This window comes from Hypomesus transpacificus, chromosome 23, assembly GCF_021917145.1.
Source record: "Hypomesus transpacificus isolate Combined female chromosome 23, fHypTra1, whole genome shotgun sequence".
Lineage (NCBI taxonomy): Eukaryota > Metazoa > Chordata > Actinopteri > Osmeriformes > Osmeridae > Hypomesus > Hypomesus transpacificus.
This window is the reverse complement of record NC_061082.1, coordinates 12,496,007-12,516,070: the sequence shown is the minus strand read 5'-3', so window position 1 is coordinate 12,516,070 and position 20,064 is coordinate 12,496,007. Positions and strand designations below refer to the sequence as shown.

The 20,064-nt window shown below is 50.3% G+C and overlaps 1 protein-coding gene across 3 annotated transcripts in view; it reads right to left on the bottom strand.

The window, feature by feature from the left end:
- The window catches only part of col4a2 (collagen, type IV, alpha 2), a 47,026-nt gene that overhangs the window by 8,829 nt on the left and 18,133 nt on the right, over positions 1-20,064 (bottom strand). For 2 of the 3 annotated variants that reach the window (XM_047046419.1, XM_047046420.1), the window contains exons 5-30: positions 9,579-9,713; positions 9,413-9,457; positions 9,165-9,281; positions 8,478-8,546; positions 8,187-8,222; positions 8,007-8,060; positions 7,837-7,872; positions 7,696-7,737; positions 7,514-7,585; positions 7,256-7,300; positions 6,532-6,579; positions 6,385-6,420; positions 6,221-6,265; positions 5,529-5,592; positions 5,246-5,356; positions 4,930-5,076; positions 4,538-4,761; positions 4,258-4,330; positions 2,811-2,917; positions 2,485-2,668; positions 2,042-2,083; positions 1,557-1,631; positions 1,332-1,430; positions 981-1,202; positions 688-849; positions 412-585 (exon numbers count right to left, since the gene is read on the bottom strand). In XM_047046419.1, the coding sequence (XP_046902375.1) occupies positions 412-585; positions 688-849; positions 981-1,202; positions 1,332-1,430; positions 1,557-1,631; positions 2,042-2,083; positions 2,485-2,668; positions 2,811-2,917; positions 4,258-4,330; positions 4,538-4,761; positions 4,930-5,076; positions 5,246-5,356; positions 5,529-5,592; positions 6,221-6,265; positions 6,385-6,420; positions 6,532-6,579; positions 7,256-7,300; positions 7,514-7,585; positions 7,696-7,737; positions 7,837-7,872; positions 8,007-8,060; positions 8,187-8,222; positions 8,478-8,546; positions 9,165-9,281; positions 9,413-9,457; positions 9,579-9,713 (2,464 nt within the window). The remainder of the gene's footprint in view (positions 1-411; positions 586-687; positions 850-980; positions 1,203-1,331; positions 1,431-1,556; positions 1,632-2,041; positions 2,084-2,484; positions 2,669-2,810; positions 2,918-4,257; positions 4,331-4,537; positions 4,762-4,929; positions 5,077-5,245; positions 5,357-5,528; positions 5,593-6,220; positions 6,266-6,384; positions 6,421-6,531; positions 6,580-7,255; positions 7,301-7,513; positions 7,586-7,695; positions 7,738-7,836; positions 7,873-8,006; positions 8,061-8,186; positions 8,223-8,477; positions 8,547-9,164; positions 9,282-9,412; positions 9,458-9,578; positions 9,714-20,064) is intronic. The other variant, XM_047046421.1, reaches the window with a different exon arrangement.

Below are 20,064 nucleotides of genomic sequence, written 5' to 3'. Positions count from 1 at the left end.
GCCTTTTGGGCATTCAGGTAGGCTATCTCCTGGGCCTTTCCTGATTGGAGTTTGCGTGTTCTTCCCATGCTTGCATGGCATTCCTCAGCAAAGAACCCTACATAAAAACATGTCGAACAGATTGCTCTCCTGCCCATGTCCAGGTGAGCGCTTGGACTTGGCCCCCTCGAGAGGAAGGACAATCAAGATGGGAAAAATGCAGAAGTACATTTCTCCGGTGTGTGTGTGTGCTCCACCGTTCCCTTCATGTGCGTGTTCTATTCCTCTTTGTCTTCAGTCCAAGTCCAAATCCACAGGCCCGATCCCAAACCCAATAAACTGCTTTTTCTTTAAGTGATTTTCAGATTTATTTTATTTTCAGAGAATATTGTCGTATGGTACCTTGAATCCTGTATAAGGGCCAGAACCTACCCTTGTATCCTGGCAGACCTGGATTCCCAGAGTGGCCTGGATTTCCCGGGTCCCCCTGGCGCCCATCCTGGCCCTTGGGCCCCTCTTCTCCAAAACCCCCATGGGTCCCTTTCGGTCCTCTTGAAAGTCCTGGGCTTCCAGGATCCCCTTGAGTACCCCTCTCACCCGTCACACCTGTGAACAAAAACGTCCACATCCACCACATTGACTGTTAGTTGTATGGCTTAGAACCATTGAAGACCGTGTGGCAGTATAGATGTGTGTTCTTGTTTTCACCTGGTTGTCCAGAGACTCCAGAGGGCCCGGGGAGGCCTGGTTGTCCTGGAAAACCAGGAAATCCATATGTCCCAGCAGGGCCCGGTCTGCCCTCCTCCCCCTGCAGGCCTGGAGGACCTGTCTGTCCCTTAAAGCCAATCATGCCTGGCATGCCACCCATCCCTTTAAGGAAGCGAGAAGGAAGGGGGGGTTAACTGTACTTTACTCAGCACTATAACATACATATACAGTACACCTGCATAGCTGAGGACATAATCAAAAAGTCAGTGGCATGTTTCCATGATGTTGCTGACCTGAGAACCCCTTATTGCCAGGGTCTCCTGGGAAGCCTATGAGCCCCTGCTGGCCGGGCAGGCCTGGCTCTCCAGGGGATCCAGTGGAGGCCCCAAAGATCTCCCCGTGAGAACCCTTCTCCCCGGTATCCCCGTCCCGACCCGTACGGCCTGACCCCCCCGGCGATCCCACCGCGCCCTTTGACCCGGGCTGGCCCAGGTCCCCACGGGGGCCAACGAAACCTGAGGGTCCAAACCAAAAGGAGAATGGTCAAAAAGGTCAAATCTGGACGAAGCTGGCCAGGGGGGCTAAATGGGCTAAAACACATGCAGTTGTATTGTTCTGGTTCTCGAATGTTCCGTCGGCTATACCTGGTCTTCCTTGTAGCCCTCCTCTGCCTTGCTCTCCTGCCTCACCCTTGGATCCATCCGGCCCAAAAGCCCCCCCCGAGCCCTTCTGTCCTGGAGGGCCTGTGTCAGGAGGAATGCAGTTGAATACAGATGTAGATGCTTCATTTTTTAATATACCAGTATTATTATTATTAAGTTATTTATATTTCTTTTTTCAGGAAATGTGCCTGCTCTTGCTCATATTACCTGTGATACCTTCCAACCCGATTGGTCCAGGCTGTCCGGGTTGTCCGGGGGGACCCGGGACAGCATCACAGTCGCCTGAGTAAAAAAAAAAGAAGAAAGCAAGATGAAATGCAATGAGCAGACAATGCAAGTTGTTTCCATGGTTCCCAGTTGTTCCGACTGTCACCGCAGCAGTCGTGGGAGGGGTTGCTTGACGGCCGTCTCAATGAAGCTCAACTCCACATCACATTGTGTTCTGTGGAACACTGTGTCAGTACGAGTGCCCGCTTGGTTGTGGGAAGTTCGGTTGCCTTGCGTGTGTGGTAGCGTGTACAGCAAAGCAATACCATTTATCAATACAGATCAAACCACAAGTAACCTTACAAACAGGACAGGAGGGAGACACACAGAATACATGTCATGCACTACACTCAAACACTGTTAAAGTGTACGACAAAGACTCGCTGAGGGGTTCTGAAATAATGAATGGCTGTTCTTCCAGCTACCTGTTGCATTCTGTCCTCCACCTCCTCTGGATATACAGCTTCCTTTCAATGTCAAATAAGAGAAGGAAGGAGGGAGAGAGGGAGGGAGGGAGGGAGAGAAAGGGAGAGCCAGAGAGAGAGGCGTTCAAGACAGGTTAGGAAAAGCAAAAGCATTAACTCAAACAAGCTCCCATCTTGGCTGGTTTGGTGGATGCAGAGAAGACATCAGGGTCATCATGGAGAGAGACAAGCAAAGACAGACAGACAGACAGAGAGAGAGAGAGAAAGAGGGCAACAAATATAGAGAGACAGAGAGAGAGCCAGGGAAAGAGCTAGAGACAGAGCTTAGCGTGTGGTCAATGATCCTGCTGTTTACAAAACGATGAAAACGTCAAAGAAAGACAGAGGAAGAGAGAAAGAATAAGAAAGAGAGCGTGAGTGAAGAGGGTGTGACTGACACACACCTGGGATCCCAGGAAGTCCAGCAACACCGTTAAAACCCGGTTCTCCAGCATCGCCTGGCAACCCTGCGATGCCTTTAGAGGAGCCTAAAACCCTTCCGGGTTCTCCAGCCAGCCCTGGCAGACCAGGCTGACCCGGCTGGCCTTGGAAGCCTTTAGCTCCCAGCTCTCCAACTGGACCGTCGCCCTAGGACACAGAACACACACACACTCAGGCCTAGATCCCATTTGCCCAGAGTGCGGATGTGTGTTTAAGTGTGTGTACAGTATGTGTATGAGAGTGTATATGTGCGTGTACATCTATGAAAATGTGTGCTGAAACTGCTCACCGGAGTACCACGAACCCCAGGGAAGCCAAAACTTCCACTCCGCCCCGGAACCCCCTGGACGCCTGTCTGGCCAGCGGGGCCTGGATCCCCAGGTTCACCAGGATAACCTGGAAGAGGGCAACACAGATTCTGCTGAGGTCCAGGCCTATAATCTGCATGGTGTCTCACAACTCGAATGTTTGTGGAGACTGTTGACAAAAAATGATTATATAAAGTTCCCTTGTATAGTGAAACAATTCCAGGTATCGAAGTTGAGAAAGTCCTGACAAGTCAAAAATAAGGCTAAGTCCAAATGTTGAAAATGATTCTAAGTGTTAAGGTGCATAGATCCTAAGTCCTAATCAGACGCACTGGAACTCAGAGTGTGATGCAAAAGTTTATTCAGACACAAACGTATCTAAACAAGTGAGTGTGTTCCGGGGAGCAGACTGACATTTTTCTCCGGACATTTGTCTTTTATATCTAAACCTTATCAGCTCTGTAATTTTGCCATTGGTACAATATTTGTTTGTCATGCATTTCACACTCTGTTGGCCTCTCTCTCTAAAGGCTTCAGATTACAGGCGATTAGAGAATTCATCTATTATTTATAGGCCTGCTCGACCTTGACGGCCAGTCACACTAAGCTCCGGGCCTCGGGTCGTAAATTTGCCTCCTTACTGCTGGGCTTTGTAGTTTTTCTATGGTAGGAGCCTGCTCACATAGCCTTCTCTCACAGCCAGCCACAATCATCCAGATTTGCACTTTGGGCTTAGTATCTTCTACACATTATACTAATCAGTCAACAGCTTTGCATCTGGTTTTCAGTAATATAGCATATACAGGTAAAAAGTGATTAAGAGATTCATTTTCAATCATATAATCCATAATTATTACCCATGTTCATAATTACAACAGTGTGATGTTTTTCAACAACACCGTTTACCAACTTTCAATATTTCAATCGTTTCAGCGAGCGTATTACATTCAGAGGCCTGGTTAAAGGGGCTCCAGTCGAGACGGTTGTTGAGTTACAACAGGTCAACCTTCGGCGAGAGCACAACCATTGTTCTCTCACATATATATAATTCTTCTTCTTTCTTTTCCACCCCTAAGGATCCCTCAATATTTGGGCATAGACAACATAGACATGTTGTACACAGACAACGTCGGTGTCAAAAGGCTCAACTTGTTAGCGATTGCATTGCTTGTATTTTTGTTTACGTTCCGTCTAGGATGAAATTACGTTTTTGGGCCAAAAAGTGCCTTGTGTCAACAAAGGGGTTCTTAATGAACTATGCAATATGAGTAGGCTAAATGCTTAAATATCACTAGAAAGGGAAAACCTAAGCGGACGGACCCACCTGCAACCGACGCAAGCTAGCACACCCTACTATTTCCCCAGAAATGTTACCCTCTCTAGTTCTATCATGATGCATGGTCAGTGAGAGGGGGCATGGAGGTGTACCTTTTAGTTTGGCCTCTGTAGTTGGGCCCTTTATGCCCTTTGTCCCTGGCAATCCAGAGATCCCTGGGAACCCCTGTAAAATAGAGAGAGAGAGAGAGACAGAGAGAGAGAGAGAGAGAGAGAGAGGGAGGGGGAGAGAGAGAGAGAGAGAGAGAGAGAGAGAGAGAGAGAGAGAGAGAGAGGAGGACAGTTGGGACAGTTTGAGATGTGGAGTGGTGGACAATTAGCCATGTCCAGGTTTTGGGAGAAGATGAGAAAAGGTGGCAGCCGTTGATCTTACAGGAAGTCCTGATCCGCCTCTGGGTCCAGGTTCCCCAGAGTCGCCCAGCTGACCAAACTCGCCCCTCATCCCGGGGTCGCCACGGTTACCAGCAGGGCCCGGCCGGCCTGGGGGAGAGCTGGCAATACTACACTCACACAGGCCATGGTCACCTTTATATCCTTTAACGCCGGCAAAACCTGGACGGCCTCTTCCCCCTGGGGGTCCTCTGAAGTGCTCTTCCCCTGAAGACACACAGGTACACGGTACAGTATTTCCAGTCTAGGCCTCAAAACAAACAGCATTTTTGACTCATCCAAATAAACATCCCTTGAGTTGATCGCTTGATCAGATTCTTATTATCAAAGTTGGCCCAGAGCCGTCGTGTTCTGGTCCAGTTCGAGCACACTCACATGACCCTTTGGGTCCCTGAGGCCCTCTGAACCCAGGCAAGCCATCGAAGCCTCGAGGTCCCGGTTTGGAGGCTGGGATTCCTGACTCTCCATCTGGGCCTCCCTCTCCTTGAAAGCCCTTAGGTCCAAACGCACCAAACAGACTCACTACAGGGGGAGAGGGGGAGAGGGAAAGGGGCAGGAATGAGGGCCGTTTCGAAGGAGAGAGAAGAGAGAAGAAGACTGCAAAGTGTTGATGTGAGAAAAAGCATTATAGCCGTCGACTGCAACTCCTTTCTTCATGCTCCTCAGTAAACACGGTTGTCTGGTTACTGACCTTGCTGTTGACCACTGGCTGGTCGTCCCGGGCGACCAGGCACGCCCTTTTCCCCAATCTGCCCCGTCTCCCCCTGTGGACCCAGCTCCCCATAGGGGCCTGCGGGACCGGCTACGCACCAACAACATCCCCACAGAAAGACCATTCATCAACATCAAAATGTAAAACCTGCTGTTAGGCTTTGTGAAACCAGCTAACAAGAAAATATCCTGGGTAAGTTGAACTTGCTTTGTTGTACAGGGCCTCCGGTGTGATTACAGGATTGTTTCCGTAGTTACAGTACCTTGCTCACGCCCCCAGTTGAAAAGTCCACTTGAGAGCACTGGTCCGGGATCGCCGGTGGCCCCCTGAGGAAACACACACACACACACAGACACACACACAGACACACACACACGCAGACACACACACAGACAGACACACACACAGACACACACACAAGGAGTGTAGTTAGAGAGAGGAACTTCAGGATTGAGGCTGTGTGGTAGGAGCCTCTGTTCTGGTAATTGTTCTACTCACTTCTGTGTTTTTTACAATGGCCAGCAAAGTCCTTCACTCAAAAAGGGTGTCAAGGTATGTGTGGTAGACTTTGCGTGTGTGTCCCTGTCTGTTTGATGGTATTTACAGTCATGGCATCAGCAGTTAGAGTTACTGTATGCGATCTTGAACCAGAGCTTTAATTTATTAGCTCTGCTCTGATGTGTTAAGTAAGTAAGTAAGTAAAGTTGATTTGTATAGCACTTCTCGCAGATAAAATCACAAAGTGCTTCACACCAAAATACAATATGACACAACAAATAAATACAGAACATTTAAATGGAAATAGAAACATGACAAACAACCATAAAAAACCCTCAACTAACTAAAAGCCTGCTTGAATAGCAAAGTCTTGAGTTGCTTTTTAAAAGCGTCGACAGAAGTTGCACACCGCGTTACCTATTTAGTAAGGGTGACAGTCGAGCTAGTAGGACTTACCTTCTGACCATCTATCCCATGATAACCTGGTTCACCTGCGTCACCCTGGGGGAGAAATAAATAATCAATTAGAGAGAGAGAGAGGGAGAATAAGTAACAGAAAGAGAGAGAGTCGAAAAGACATTGTCACCAAACAAGACAAAAACATCCAAACACACACATACCCTGGGCCCGGGTTGACCATTTTGACCGGGGAGACCCTAAAACAAGATACACCCAGTTAGATGACACACACACACACATACACATCTCTCAGCAAGGCTCAGAGACTCATGGAAGATCCAGCTGTGTGAGGAAGTGAGCGAGCTAACCCGTGTTCCAGGGAACCCCATGACACCCACTTCTCCTTGGTTGTCAGCCTGAGAGAGAACAAGATCATCCAATCATTCTCAGTATTTGCGTGTCAGACATTCAGAACTGTGTACATTACCTTGGGAGGAATCCACCATGTGTGTGACTATGGGAGGAATACGATCTGTGTATTGGACTCTAGGATTCCAAAATGTTAAGGGTGTGTTCACACTTGTCAGGTTTGGTTCGATTAAAACGAACTCTGGTGCGATTGCTGTGCAGTGGTAGTGCGGTTCATTCGAACAAGTGTGAACGCTTCCATCCAGACCTTGGTGCACACCGAACCACCGGGCCGAGACCGCCAGAATAGTGGGTCTCGGCCCGCTTCCAAATGAACTCTGGTGCGGTTCAATTGATATATGAGCGCAACATGGACCAAAGACGTCTCAACGCCTGAGCTGTCCAATCAGGTTTGGACCTTATCCTTATAAGCCTTTTGTTTACGTTCTGTTTTAGTGTAAACATGCCAGTGTGAACGCTAAATGAACCACGGCTGAATGTATAATTGTATTTTTTGTTCCAGACCAAGTGAAGCAAGACAATCAAACTACCAAGTGTAAACACACCCCTAAAACAGTCTTTTTGGTGTGACTCAGAACTGTGCATATGGCACTGAAGGAATCTGATCTTTTTACATGTCTCTCTGGCTGGAATTTCGAATACATGGAATGTAGGGACTCTTACCAGATCACCACTTTCACCTTTCAGTCCCTTCTCACCCTTACTTCCCTGGAAGAACACGACAAGCACGTTGTTACACACCAAATGAACCGCAACATGGAAGGTTGAAACGTATCTCTTTTTGACCTGAACAGGGCCTTATAGTAGTTCGACATTGCACATGTAAACACATTTGAACTTCAGCGATGCGATGAGACTAGACAGGTGTCACTTCCCCCCTTCTGGTCAGAGAGGAGAACTGTGTGGTGGACAGATACTGACGCGGTTCTCGTCGGTGGGCTGGATCAGTTCGTGGGTGGAGTTGCCCGGAGGTCCTTGATCCCCGTTTTCCCCCTGTGGCCAGAGAGGGAAGTGCAGTCAGAGATAAGCCACACCCATTCAGCAGGCGGAGGCCAGCGCTGCCACACCACCTGACGCCTTCAGAGATCATCACAGCTACTCACTGAGTCTCCCTTCAGTCCTTTCAGCACTGTGGTCATAGGGCCCTAGAACACAAACATTTACAAACACACACAGCAGGTTAACATTGTGCAGCAAGTCATGTTTTTTCCCCCCCCGTGATGGTAGGTGAGAGAGGCTGTTACCTTGACTCCTTTGGGGCCTTGGAAACCTACGGGGCCCTGGGGGCAGGCGGGGTGATGGGGGGTGGGGGGGGCATTGGGGGGGCAAAGAAAGAACAGTCAGTAACACATACAGGTTACATGAGCAGCACACGCACACACACACACACACACACAAACACACACACACTAACCTGTGGTCCTATAAAGCCCTTGGAGCCGGGAAAGCCGGGAATACCCAGAGGACCCTAAAAACCAAGGAGGGACAGAGGTGAGAAGAAGGGGTAGACAGGAGGACGAGAGAAACATCAACAGTGGAGCAGCCTGAAACGGAGCACTGAGACTCGAGGAGTGAAGATGTGGTTCACACTTACAATCAAGCCAGGAAAACCCGGTTGTCCTGGGTCTCCCTGTCGAGAAGAGAGGAAATAAGAGCAATGAGGGGGATCCGCTGAATTCTTTGTATACACACCGCCTGTGCAGCGCTTCAAAATAAGGCACTCCAACGTCAAAATAAAACCTGTTCAGATTAACATCTGAAAAAACAGGCCGGCCTTCAACTCTTCCCGCTTACTCCATAGGAAGAGAGAGCCCCTTGAACTGAGTGAAAAGTCTCTTTATCTTCCTTCTTAACTTCTCAAGTCACTTTGCCCTCCGCTCCTCACCCTGAAACGCTCCATAGTGTCCCTCCGATTGGGGGGTTCTCCCATCTCTCCCTTCCTCCCCGGCTGGCCCTGTGAGGAGGGAGAGAGGGAGAGAAAGAGAGAGAGAGAGAGAGTGAGACCATGGGCGTCGTCAGACCCTTTTTACTGGGGCACGTGTCCCAGTATACATCTGCTGTGCCCCAGTAACATCTCAAGTTTGAGTTTGAACCGTTTCCTTTATTAGTCAGTGCATTCATTTCGGCACACAAGTCAGAATTGAGGTAGGCTAAGAAAACATTACAAAACGAAAGAACGTTTCTAAATGGGAGGCCTACTAATCATCATATTTTGACTTAAACATACGCCCAATGTGTGCGCCCAAATGAATGCGAAAGAAATGTACGTGCTCGCATTAACTATAGATGTCCCTGCCAAAGCTGATATCAAACTTGTGTCCCTGAACTGTTGTATAGTGGGTTAAGCAAGCAGAGTTTCTATAGCCTATAGTGCATTGTACGCAGCAAGCTTGAAAGAAAAAGAAAAAGGGATACAAACAGGAGCCTGTGCCCCAGTAGAGTCTGACAACGCCTCTGAGTGAGACAGAGAGAGATAGAGAGAGAAAGGTAGGGGCGAATGAAAGGCGATCCATTCGTTCAGAGTGATTGCGGGGTTGTTTCGTTTCGAGTCTGTCTTCAACGTCACACGTACGTTATATCCCGGTGGTCCGTCGTAGCCTGGTTGCCCCAACGTTCCAGAGTCTCCGCGTGTTCCGTTGCAGCCGTCGGCACCGGGCTTCCCCCTCGACCCCGCCTGCCCCGGGTGACCCTGCCAAGACACGGCGCCACAGCGACATCACACACATCAGACAGGTACATCACACATGTCCGGGTTCACCCGTATTGTAGCTATGACGATCCAGTGTCGAGGTAGGAGCAAAGAAAGTGACTCCAACTCACAGGAATGCCGTCGTTACCGGAAAACCCCGGAACACCGGTCATGCCCTGGAGAGAGGAGAGGATCGATGCGGTGAGCTAAGAACATTTTCAGTGACCACATAAATACAGCATTCGTTCACGTACTAACACAATGCACCAGCTGTCACGGTGGACGTCTCTCTCTCACCACAGATCCTTTGAGCCCGATGAAGCCTCCTCGTCCGCGGTCTCCCTTTTCCCCCTTGTGACCCTCGACGCCAGCCTCCCCTACTCTACCCAGCGGCCCCTGGGACCCCTGGGGGCCGAGAGGGCCAGGCATGCCCTGGAGTACAGAACCGAGAAATCCAGTCAACCAGAGAACTCAGGAAGGGGAAGTAGGGTAGGGGAATGACAAGTATCAAATTATTATAATAGTACATAGTAAAATGTAATATAACAGTAGTAAAAAAAAATGCGAATTTGAGTAAAGGGTGGGTATGGGTGGGTGCACGTAAGGGTGGGTGGGGGGCAGGGGACCGATACTCACCTGTGGATGTAGAGAAAGACGGCAAGAGTTAACCAGACAACCGGTAAAACAGGTAGAGAAGAGCACCATAACAATGCAACTACATCCGGTACTGTGATCAATAACGTTAATCCATATTACTACCTTTCAACCGTCTGTCTCTAATCTCCTCCACCAGAGGGAGCCATTCATCTGATTCTTGCTATTGTGAACCCAGGGTACGCCACCAGTGGTCCAGCTCTCTGGCTCCACCCAGTGGCTGCTGACAGACTGACATGACAGCTACAGCGAGAGCAGCTAGGCCACAGTACTTCAGACAGAGTACTGAAGTTAGACAGGGGGTTCAGACAAGTTCATAGATAAAGGAACGATTGGCCAGACGGAGAACGATTGGCCAGTCAGACACTCCGTCTAGGTTCATGTGCAGAAGCAAACTTAGGACCCAGCTCAAGGTAAAAAAAAACCATCAGGCTAGGAGTAGTTGTCAATCCGCACCCAGACATGTCTGCTCTGCCGTGGTCTCAAGTAGCTCTAATACAGGGGCGAGATAGAGGCTGACTAAATATAACAGAGAGATGGAGATAGACCCGTGTGTGGTGAGAGAGAACGCAGAGAGATAGGGAGAGAGCCCGCATCGTCCAGGATGAAGCAGGCTGCGATTTCTCTCTCTCTCTCTCTCTCTCTCTTTCTTCCCCTCTCCCTCCCTCTCTCTCCTTGCCCTTTCCTCAAACGGGCAGATTTCTCTCTCTCTCTCTCTTCCCCTCTCCCTCCCTCTCTCTCCTTGCCCTTTCCTCAAACGGGCAGATTTCTCTCTCTCTCTCTCTTCCCCTCTCCCTCCCTCTCTCTCCTTGCCCTTTCCTCAAACGGGCACACACCAACAAACCTGCGGAGCGGATTCGGCCTCTGTGAGGGGTGTTCCACTTGTACGTGTGTGTGAGAGAGGCCAAGGGAGTCAAGTGCAGCAGGCCTGAGAGGCACAGATCATGTGGCACACCATGGGAGGGCGTTAGCTCCCACTGACTTCAAACACACACAGACACACAGACGCACACGCACGACGCCAGTCCATCCTTTCTTAAATGCAGCACGCACCTTTAGCCTCCCAATGGGAGAGAGGAGAGAGAGACGGGGGGCAAAGGGGTAACAGAGGGCGAGAGACGACTCCACTGAAAGGGTTCGTGGGGTTCATGTAACATGAGAGGTCAAGGCTTTCCTGGGAAGATAGGAGGCGGGGGGTGAAGGTCGGAAAAGTCTGGAGGACCCCTGTGGTTTAGGCCTGACCGTGTTCCTGTGAGAACACACGGTCTTCCACCCCCTCGCGCCTCGTCGCACAAACATAGTGACGATGTTTGTCTGTCCCAGTAGTATGAGGCTGGAGAGACCCATGGTCATCAAGAGGAAACACTGTATTATGAACCCCAAGAGAACACATACACATTCCGGAACTCTACCCCCTGGATGGGAAGATGGAAACACGATGATAGATCATCTAAACCCAAACAAGAATACATTCCGGAAGAAAGAGGAGTAGAGAAAGAGGAGAGATGAGCAGGAGAGGAAAGGAGAGAAGAGAGGAGAGAGAGGGGGGGAGGACTTGACCCAAGAACAATATACAAGAGTTATGTACGTATCAAGCTGAACCCTATATAAGAGTTATGTACGTATCAAGCTGACCTTCTGATCTCCTTCTCCTCTCATCCTTCTCTACCCACTCCGCTCTTCTTTCCTCTCATTTCCCGTCTGCTTTACCCTCCTCTGATCTAAATCTCCCTCCATCTCCTCACCGTATATCTCCTTTCATCCTGCAGGCCAACCCTCCACCTGTCTCATCCTCTCTTACTCACACAACCTCTTTGTTGCAGCCCTCTCTCTCTGTCTGTCTCTCTCTGTCTCCTTCATTTTCCCTCTCTCTCCTCTCCTTCCACCTGCAGACGGGCCGACCGAGCCGGTCTCCTGACCCAGCCGGGATCTCAGCTCGAGCAACAGAGACTTGAAAGGAGAAGGAGAAGGAAAGGAGAAGATGCGGAGTGGAGGAGGGGAGAATTTCTTTGAATGACACTCGGGACAACCATAGCAAATTCGTTGGAAAGCGCAATCGAATCGCGTGTGTGTGAGAGATTGTGTGTCTGGGTTCTTACAGGTGGAAAGGTGCCTGCTGTGCTCAATTACAGATTATAGATGTCAGTAGAGAGGCCATGGACGAGAGATCAAGGAAGAGGGAAGGAAAGAGGGTGTGTGTCAGAAGGGAAGAGAGAGGGGAAGGGAGAGAGAGAGAGGCAGATGAAAAGAAACATAGATCATTTTGATTTTTATTCAGTCCCATAAACCATTGAACCTACATAAACACAATCAGAAATACAAATCTACGGCGAACCGCAAACATCCTGAAGCCTTCTCCGATTAACGCAAGACATTGTTCCCTGTAATTGTGTGTGTACACACGCGTGTGTGTGTGTGTGTGGGGGGGTGCATGGGGGGGGGGGGGGGGGTGCATGGGGGGGGGGGGAGGGGGCAAAGAAGAAAGAGCTTTCCGTCTCTTTGAAGGTGTCTAACGGGTTAACAAACAAGCCCCTTCAGAGGAGCACACGGGCGACGCGCGGCAAGACTCGCTCCCCTGCTCCTTTCGGGTTCCCCCTCGTCTTTCTCCCGTCCGTTCAACCTACGCATGCTCGCCCCGAGTCCCGACCCACATGGTCTAGTCTCACGGGAGATCGACATAACAAGACACGACGGGCCATCCATCAACAGACAGATCTAATCAGAAAGAGAGCTAGCGAATAGGGAGGAGGAGGAGGGGGGGGGGGGAGGGATTGGCAAAAGCGGAGCAGAGAGGACAGGGAGGAGGGTGAGATGAAAGGGCTGACGGAGGGCCGATTCGAAATCCTGTTCAACCGCATGTTCTTTGACATTGTATTATGGGATGTCATTTGTTTCTTTCTATCTCTCCTCTACCTCCTTTCGCCTTCATTTCCATGTTCAGGCTTAAGCAGATTTGGGGGATCTGGAGAGTGTATGGGCATCGGACGTGTGTGGGCGTACAAGTGTGAGTGAGAGAGAGTGAGAAAAATGTGCGTGTCGAATGTAACTGATCCTATGACTGATGGGGGGGGGATGCACACACATACACGCATTGATACACACGCACATGCGCGCACGCACACTGAGATCCTTCTTGTAAGCACATGTCATCTGGCGCTTTAGTTAGGAGGTGACAAAGAAAGTATTCCAGGCAAACACAGGAACATTTGGAACGCTAAGACGGAGTGAACGAGAGGAGACATTGATGGATGAAGTGAATTCCTCGTCCAAACGCAATGAAAGTGGTATTTAAGTGTAATGTGAGGAAGTCCACTTCACAACTCCATGATGACCAACAGTCACAAATGTGAGGCTGGCGTGGCTAGACACCTCACAAACCACTGCCACACACACACCTTGCAGACACACACACACACACACAATCACACACAGACTACTCACAGTACACACAGACAGAACACACACAGAAAATGACATTGAGCAACTCAATTGTGTTTGTCACTAAGCCCAGTCTGTTGAAGGCCTGTTGATAACGTCAGCATACTTATGAGCATTTGCTGGATCTGTGGGTTTATGCTTATGTGGCTTTCGTTTGTATTAGTGCTGGCTCTGGCATTCTTCAAACCATAGTGTATGTGTGCGTGTGCATGTCTGATCCCTCTCTCTGTCTCGTAGTGTTTACTGGCAACCGTTGTTTCCAAGAAGGAGGCAGAGCTCACGCGTACCTTTTAAAGCAAAAGACAGGCTGGCTGGATGTGTGTGTGTGTGCTGGGCCGGAGCCATGGCCAGGTTTAGACACTGAGGTAAGTGAAGTGACACATTTCTGGGTGAAGTGTAGAGGCCCCCTCCTGTCATGTCCTGGTTCGAGCAGGACCAGACACACCTCGCAGGCCTGAACTCAGCCTGAACTCGGCCTGAACTCAGCCCTCTCAGCCCTCTCAGGACAGAGACCTGCATCTCTTAGTCTGTGTGTGCGTGGGTGCCCTAGATTAAAGCAGGGGACAGCTCTATCAACCCATGTCTAATAGGAATCTATTCTGGGACTGGACCTCTCTTCAGGGACAGACAGTTCTGGAATGATCCACACAGCGCGCCATGGGAAAACACAGACCACAACCCCGACCCTTGACCTCTGAGGCAAAACGACCAAACAACCAATGTCTGTCTATTTGATGTCTGTCCTGCTTCCGTCTGTTGTGTGCCTGCCTGCTTAACTCCCTGCCCGTGTGTCCAGTCTGCCTCTCTGATATCTGTCCTGTTCCAGTCTGCCTCTCTGATATCTGTCCTGTTCCAGTCTGCCTCTGATGTCTGTCCTGTTCCAGTCTGCCTCTCTGATATCTGTCCTGTTCCAGTCTGCCTCTCTGATATCTGTCCTGTTCCAGTCTGCCTCTCTGATGTCTGTACTGTTCCAGTCTGCCTCTGATGTCTGTCCTGTTCCAGTCAGCCTCTCTGATATCTGTCCTGTTCCAGTCTGCCTCTCTGATATCTGTCCTGTTCCAGTCTGCCTCTCTGATATCTGTCCTGTTCCAGTCTGCCTCTGATGTCTGTCCTGTTCCAGTCTGCCTCTCTGATATCTGTCCTGTTCCAGTCAGCCTCTCTGATATCTGTCCTGTTCCAGTCTGCCTCTCTGATATCTGTCCTGTTCCAGTCTGCCTCTCTGATATCTGTCCTGTTCCAGTCTGCCTCTCTGATATCTGTCCTGTTCCAGTCTGCCTATGATGTCTGTCCTGTTCCAGTCTGCCTCTCTGATATCTGTCCTGTTCCAGTCTGCCTCTCCTCTCTCGTCTGTATGTCTGCTTGAATCTACATTAGCTTTGTTTTTCCGGTGTTATAGTGTCTTTCCCTAAGGACCTTGAGATATTGTTTAGTTTATGACTGAGCCTTGCTATAACATTTCCCCGGTCCTTGGGAAACAGTGACACACACAAACACAAACACACACACTGCTTCAAGTTCTCCCACATAAGTCTGAGCTATTTATTCCATCCTGTATTTACTTAGCATCAGGTCGGCCTGCCGTCATCATTTATAGTGTTAACAATCCTGTCCCTTCTGCCTGGATATACAGTATCTGCTTATGCCACACACACATGCTCACGCACACACACACACACAAATACACAAACACAGAAGTCTAAACAGGAAAATAGGGAGAATACAGAGGGATAGTTCCCTGCCTGGGAGTGTGCCATTGCCTGTTGGTGTCAGATAGATGCCACAGCACTGACAACCTCACAGCTCTCTATGACATGCACACGTACACGCAGATCTGTAACACCAAAACACACGTGGTGTTGGATATGTCACATGGATGTGGGACATACCCGTGACAAAGGCGATACGAATCCAATTGGAATGCCATTGTGTGGAGGGCTGTTACAGCTTGATCACTTCCATACGAGCCTACACTGGTAGACGGACCGTACACATGGCTGAGTACATACCTACATGGCTGTGGGTATGAGCCAGTGGTGTGAGCCCCTGTCCCAGTCGGTATGAGTGTCCCCCGCCCGCCCCCTGGAGAGGGAGGGGCGGGGGTCTGTAGAGGTGATGTTCAGATAGGAGAATGTGTTTAGACACGGGCTTAATCCGCTTCCCTTCTTCTGACCTGGATCCAAGGCCCAGGTATGAAAACCCGCTAGGGGATTTCTGAGAAAACGAAATAAATACATCTGAATGATAAGACGGGATCCCTAGTACACACAGGAGGGGTGGGAGACTGGAGGGGTGGGAGACTGGAGGGGTGGGAGACTGGAGGGGTGGGAGACTGGAGGGGTGGGAGACTGGAGGGGTGGGAGACTGGAGGGGTGGGAGACTGGAGAGGGGGATGGAAGACGGGCTGTGGCAACGGGCGAGGACGGTGAGCAGACAGACATGGGTCTTTTACGGTTTATTTTTCCTTCTTGGTTTCTCAGTCTCTCTTTTACAGGATAGCTTTGCGTTGCTTTTGTCTGCCACTTTCCCCTCTCGAATTTTCCCTGGATCTTTCCCTCCCTCCCTCCCTCCCTCCCTCCCTCCCTCCCTCCCTCCCTCCCTCCCTCCCTCCCTCCCTCCCTCCCTCCCTCCCTCCCTCCCTCCCTCCCTCCCTCCTTCCCTCCCTCCCTCCCTCCCTCCCTCCCTCCCTCCCTCCCTCCCTCCCCCTCCCTCCCTCCCTCCCTCCCTCCCTCCCTCCCATCCCTCCCTCCCTCCATCCATCTCTCATCATCCACTCTTCCTTGGGCTTGGGCTTCGGATATAAGGTTTACATTGGCCCTAATGTGTTTAGACTGGAGCTAATATCTCCAGATATCCAGACATCATCTGTACTCGGTAGAGCACGTGCACCCCGACAAACGTGTCTCTGGCCTAACACTGAGGGTCCACGGAGAGTGGAGAGAAGGATGGAGAAATGAGTGTGTGTGTGTGTGTGTGTGTGTGTGTGAATGTGTTGAGCCTCAAGACTCAGGGGGTTCAGAGGCTGAGAACAGAACCGTTTAGACCTCCAGTATCCCAGAGGTCTTGGGGGCCCCACACCTGTGTGATTGCCTCACACTGCAAGAATGACACTTGTAGGGTCTGAGCTTGAGTCATGTGTGCGTGAGAGCAGGACCCAGCTGCAGTCTGTGTGTGTGTGTGGGTGTGGGTAAGGGGATCTTGAAAGTGTGTTTTCTAAAACCCAATCTACCATTACTTATCACCATTTGGAGTTTATAACAGCTCAGGACCTCGCCAAACGGTTCGGAACCATTGGCCTCATGTCCTTCTGTTTGTGCACGTCCCTTGGACATCCACACCCGCACACTCCTCCGCAGGCTCCTCTGACCAGGACACCCCCCAGTACAGACTTACATCTATTAAATGTACTGTAAGGAACTGACTGGTACTTTCCAAAGGACTTGAGACGAAAGTTCACACTGGACGATTGGAGACTGGATTATCCGCGCATTCACATAGAATTATCCACACATAGTTGAGATTGTGATCTCCATTTCGTGAAAGGGTCAGACAATTAGAATGTTATGACCCCCCCCCCCCTCCTCTATTTGCTTTAATGTACGAGACGTTTAAGTGAATTGGCGAGTAACAAGTGAAAACAGCATCGACAGCCGTAGCGGGACCTCACATTAATCACATTAGAGTAACAACGTGAGATCTAATCCACTGTGACCAGTCTCTGGCCAAGTCATCCAACTGGACAATCAGAGTCCTGGAATGACCCTGGCGTCCTGGCTCCAGACCGCCCCGTGGTTTCCCACGGCGGGATGCAGGCCACGCCTACATCATCTGTGGCAAGCATTCCTGCAGCGTTGCACAGCACATGGATCCGCCAATCAGGGCAGGGCGCCAAGCAAGTGCTGATGATACTGAATGTATGGCCTCTCTGAGATTTCACAGAGCTCAGTCAAGGGAAGTCAAGGGTTCTCAACCTGGTTTAATCCTGGTCTAAATCAGGTCTAAACCTGGCCTGGTCTACATCTGGCCTGGTCTGAACCTGGCCTGGTCTAAACCTGGCCTCGTCTAAACTTGGCCTGAAAATGGCCTGGGCTAAACCTGGTCTGGTCTAAATCAGGTCTGAACATGGCCTGGGCTAAACCTGGTCTGGTCTGAACCTGGCCTGGTCTGAACCTGGCCTGGTCTGAACATGGCCTGGGCTAAACCTGGTCTGGTCTAAATCAGGTCTAAACCTGGCCTGGTGTGAACCTGGCTTGGCCTGAACCTTGCCTGGTCTAAACTTGGCCTGGTCTAAAGCTGGTCTAGATGTGACCTGAATCTCAACATACACACTGCTGAATATCTTATGGTTTGATCATAGACTTATATTTTGACTTAAATGTTTTGGTAGTCTCATGACGTGTATGTGTGTGCGCAACCATGTGTGTGTGTGTGAGAGAGAGAGAGAGAGAGAGAGAGAGAGAGAGAGAGAGAGAGAGAGAGAGAGAGAGAGAGAGAGGATGTTTGTGAATGTGTCTGTCTGACTGACAAAGTGAGTTTCTCAAAGGAGAAAAAACAGAGGAGTGGACGACAATAGCTATTGACAGGGGAGAAATGATGTCACAAGAGGGAGGGAGGACGGGAGGGGAAAGGTTGAGCTGCTCCGGGATGCCACTCCAGGGACAGTACTGGACTACCTGTGGACCTGGTTTGTGACAGCCAGATACAGGTGGAAAGAAGGAGAAAGTGGTGGCCATTTGATCAGTCCCAAAGCAGCATGAACAGCGTCAGCCGCCGTCGTCATCATCTGCCGCTTATCCGGGGGTCGGGTCGCGGGGGCAGCAACCTAAGCAGGGAGGCCCAGACTTCCCTCTCCCCGGCCACTTCCACCAGCTCTTCCTGGGGGACCCCGAGGCGTTCCCAGGCCAGCCGAGAGACATAGTCCCTCCAGCGTGTCCTGGGTCTTCCCCGGGGTCTCTTCCCCTTTAGGCACAGCGTCAGTCTATTGATACAAAATGCTTACGTAGATATGAAACAAGGACCCAACCTGCTACTATGGCTTGTATGGCTTGCAACTCCTAACAAGCTCCACTGGATCTGTGTGGAGGGTCATCGTGCTTCTGAGCGGGGGGGAGGGGGGAATTCTCTTGTAGCAGCTTCACACAGGCCATGGTTGCTATGATGTGCTGCTGCTGCTACAATTTGGGCAGCGGCAGACATAATAATGTGTGTGTGTGTGTGTGTGTCTCTCAGCACCCTTTAAGAGATGTTCCTCTGTCTCAGGGTAACAAAGCTCCCTTGTCCAACAGACCCCGGCGTCTTTGCATGTGGTGAGGGTGAGGCCCCCTGACAGCCTGTTAAAGATGGCGCCAGCTGGAGGGTCAAGGGCTGCTTTGGCGAGGAGAGAACGAAGAAGAAGGAGAAGAAGAGTTTCTAAGGAGACGCCGTCAGAGAAATGAGCCGTGATCTTGTGACGTCCGTTTTGGGGGGAATTGTGTGTTAGAATGCGCCGCTTTGTGTGAGCTGGCTACGCGCAACGGGTTGGACCACACAACAGATCAATTCGAATGCAGAGGGGTTTAGGATCCACAGCCCTCTAGAGGAATGCGGAGGTGTAAGGAGTTAACAGGCAGGTTAGGAGTCTCTCCCCACCTGGCTGCTCCCAGTCTGAGCAAGGGTCTTACAGGACTGGGTCACCGCTGGAACTCCACAGCCCCTGACCCTCGCTAACGGTTGGTGGCAGTGTTTTTTTCCCCTCCTCTGGCTGTTGCCTTGGTTACAGAGCACAGCTTTTGAGGACTTGACACGCTAACAAGACACGGGTGGGGTCTGGGCTGTGCGCGCACACACAGCTGTGCGCTGTCTGTCTGAAGCACTCTTCACCGAGGAATGTTTCATTTCACAACTTGAGCGTGCCCACGCAGAAACTTCTGCCCCGTGTCGGAAGATGCAGTCCAAATGGCGTCGAAACCGTCTGTGCCGAGGGGTCTGTCTGTCTGTACATAGAGGGGTCATATGGCTGAGCGGTTAGGGAGGCGGGCTATTAATCAGAAGGTTATTGGTTCGATTCCCGGCCGTGCCAAATGACGTTGTGTCCTTGGGCAAGGCACTTCAACCTACTTGCCTCGGGGGGAATGTCCCTGTACTTACTGAAAGTCGCTCTGGATAATAGCGTCTGCTAAATTACTAACTGTAAATGTAATGTACATTTGTACAGACAAATGTACGGACAGACAGAGGTACCTCCTCCCCTTCCCCCCCGCCTCCAGAACCATGCTGTAAATAGAACTGTGTTCTCAGAGGGCCGGACCTCCACATTCCAGACTGTTCCGTTATCCTGTCCCCATGGAGACAGGATGGTCCATGATGAGGAGGGGACTTCTGAAGGTACATTTGGTCTTGTTTTCATGGAACAAGGAAATCACACCATTTATAGAAGGCAAACACACACGATTTCTGTTCCCACACAAACACGTCACTGTCTTTCTAGAAAGATATGTGGAACGTCATTGTGCTCCACTTCCTGTGACGCGTGTCACTTCTTGTTCCACATCTAAAGCAGCCTTTCCCAGGAGGAAGTGGGGAATAAACTGATCTTTTCCAAAAACTGATCTTTTCTTTAAGTATTTTCCATACTTCGGTCCATTTGACTGATGGACTGATGGACTTGATTTATGCGATGGAAACTCTTGAGATTTACATAGATGTGATATTCCTA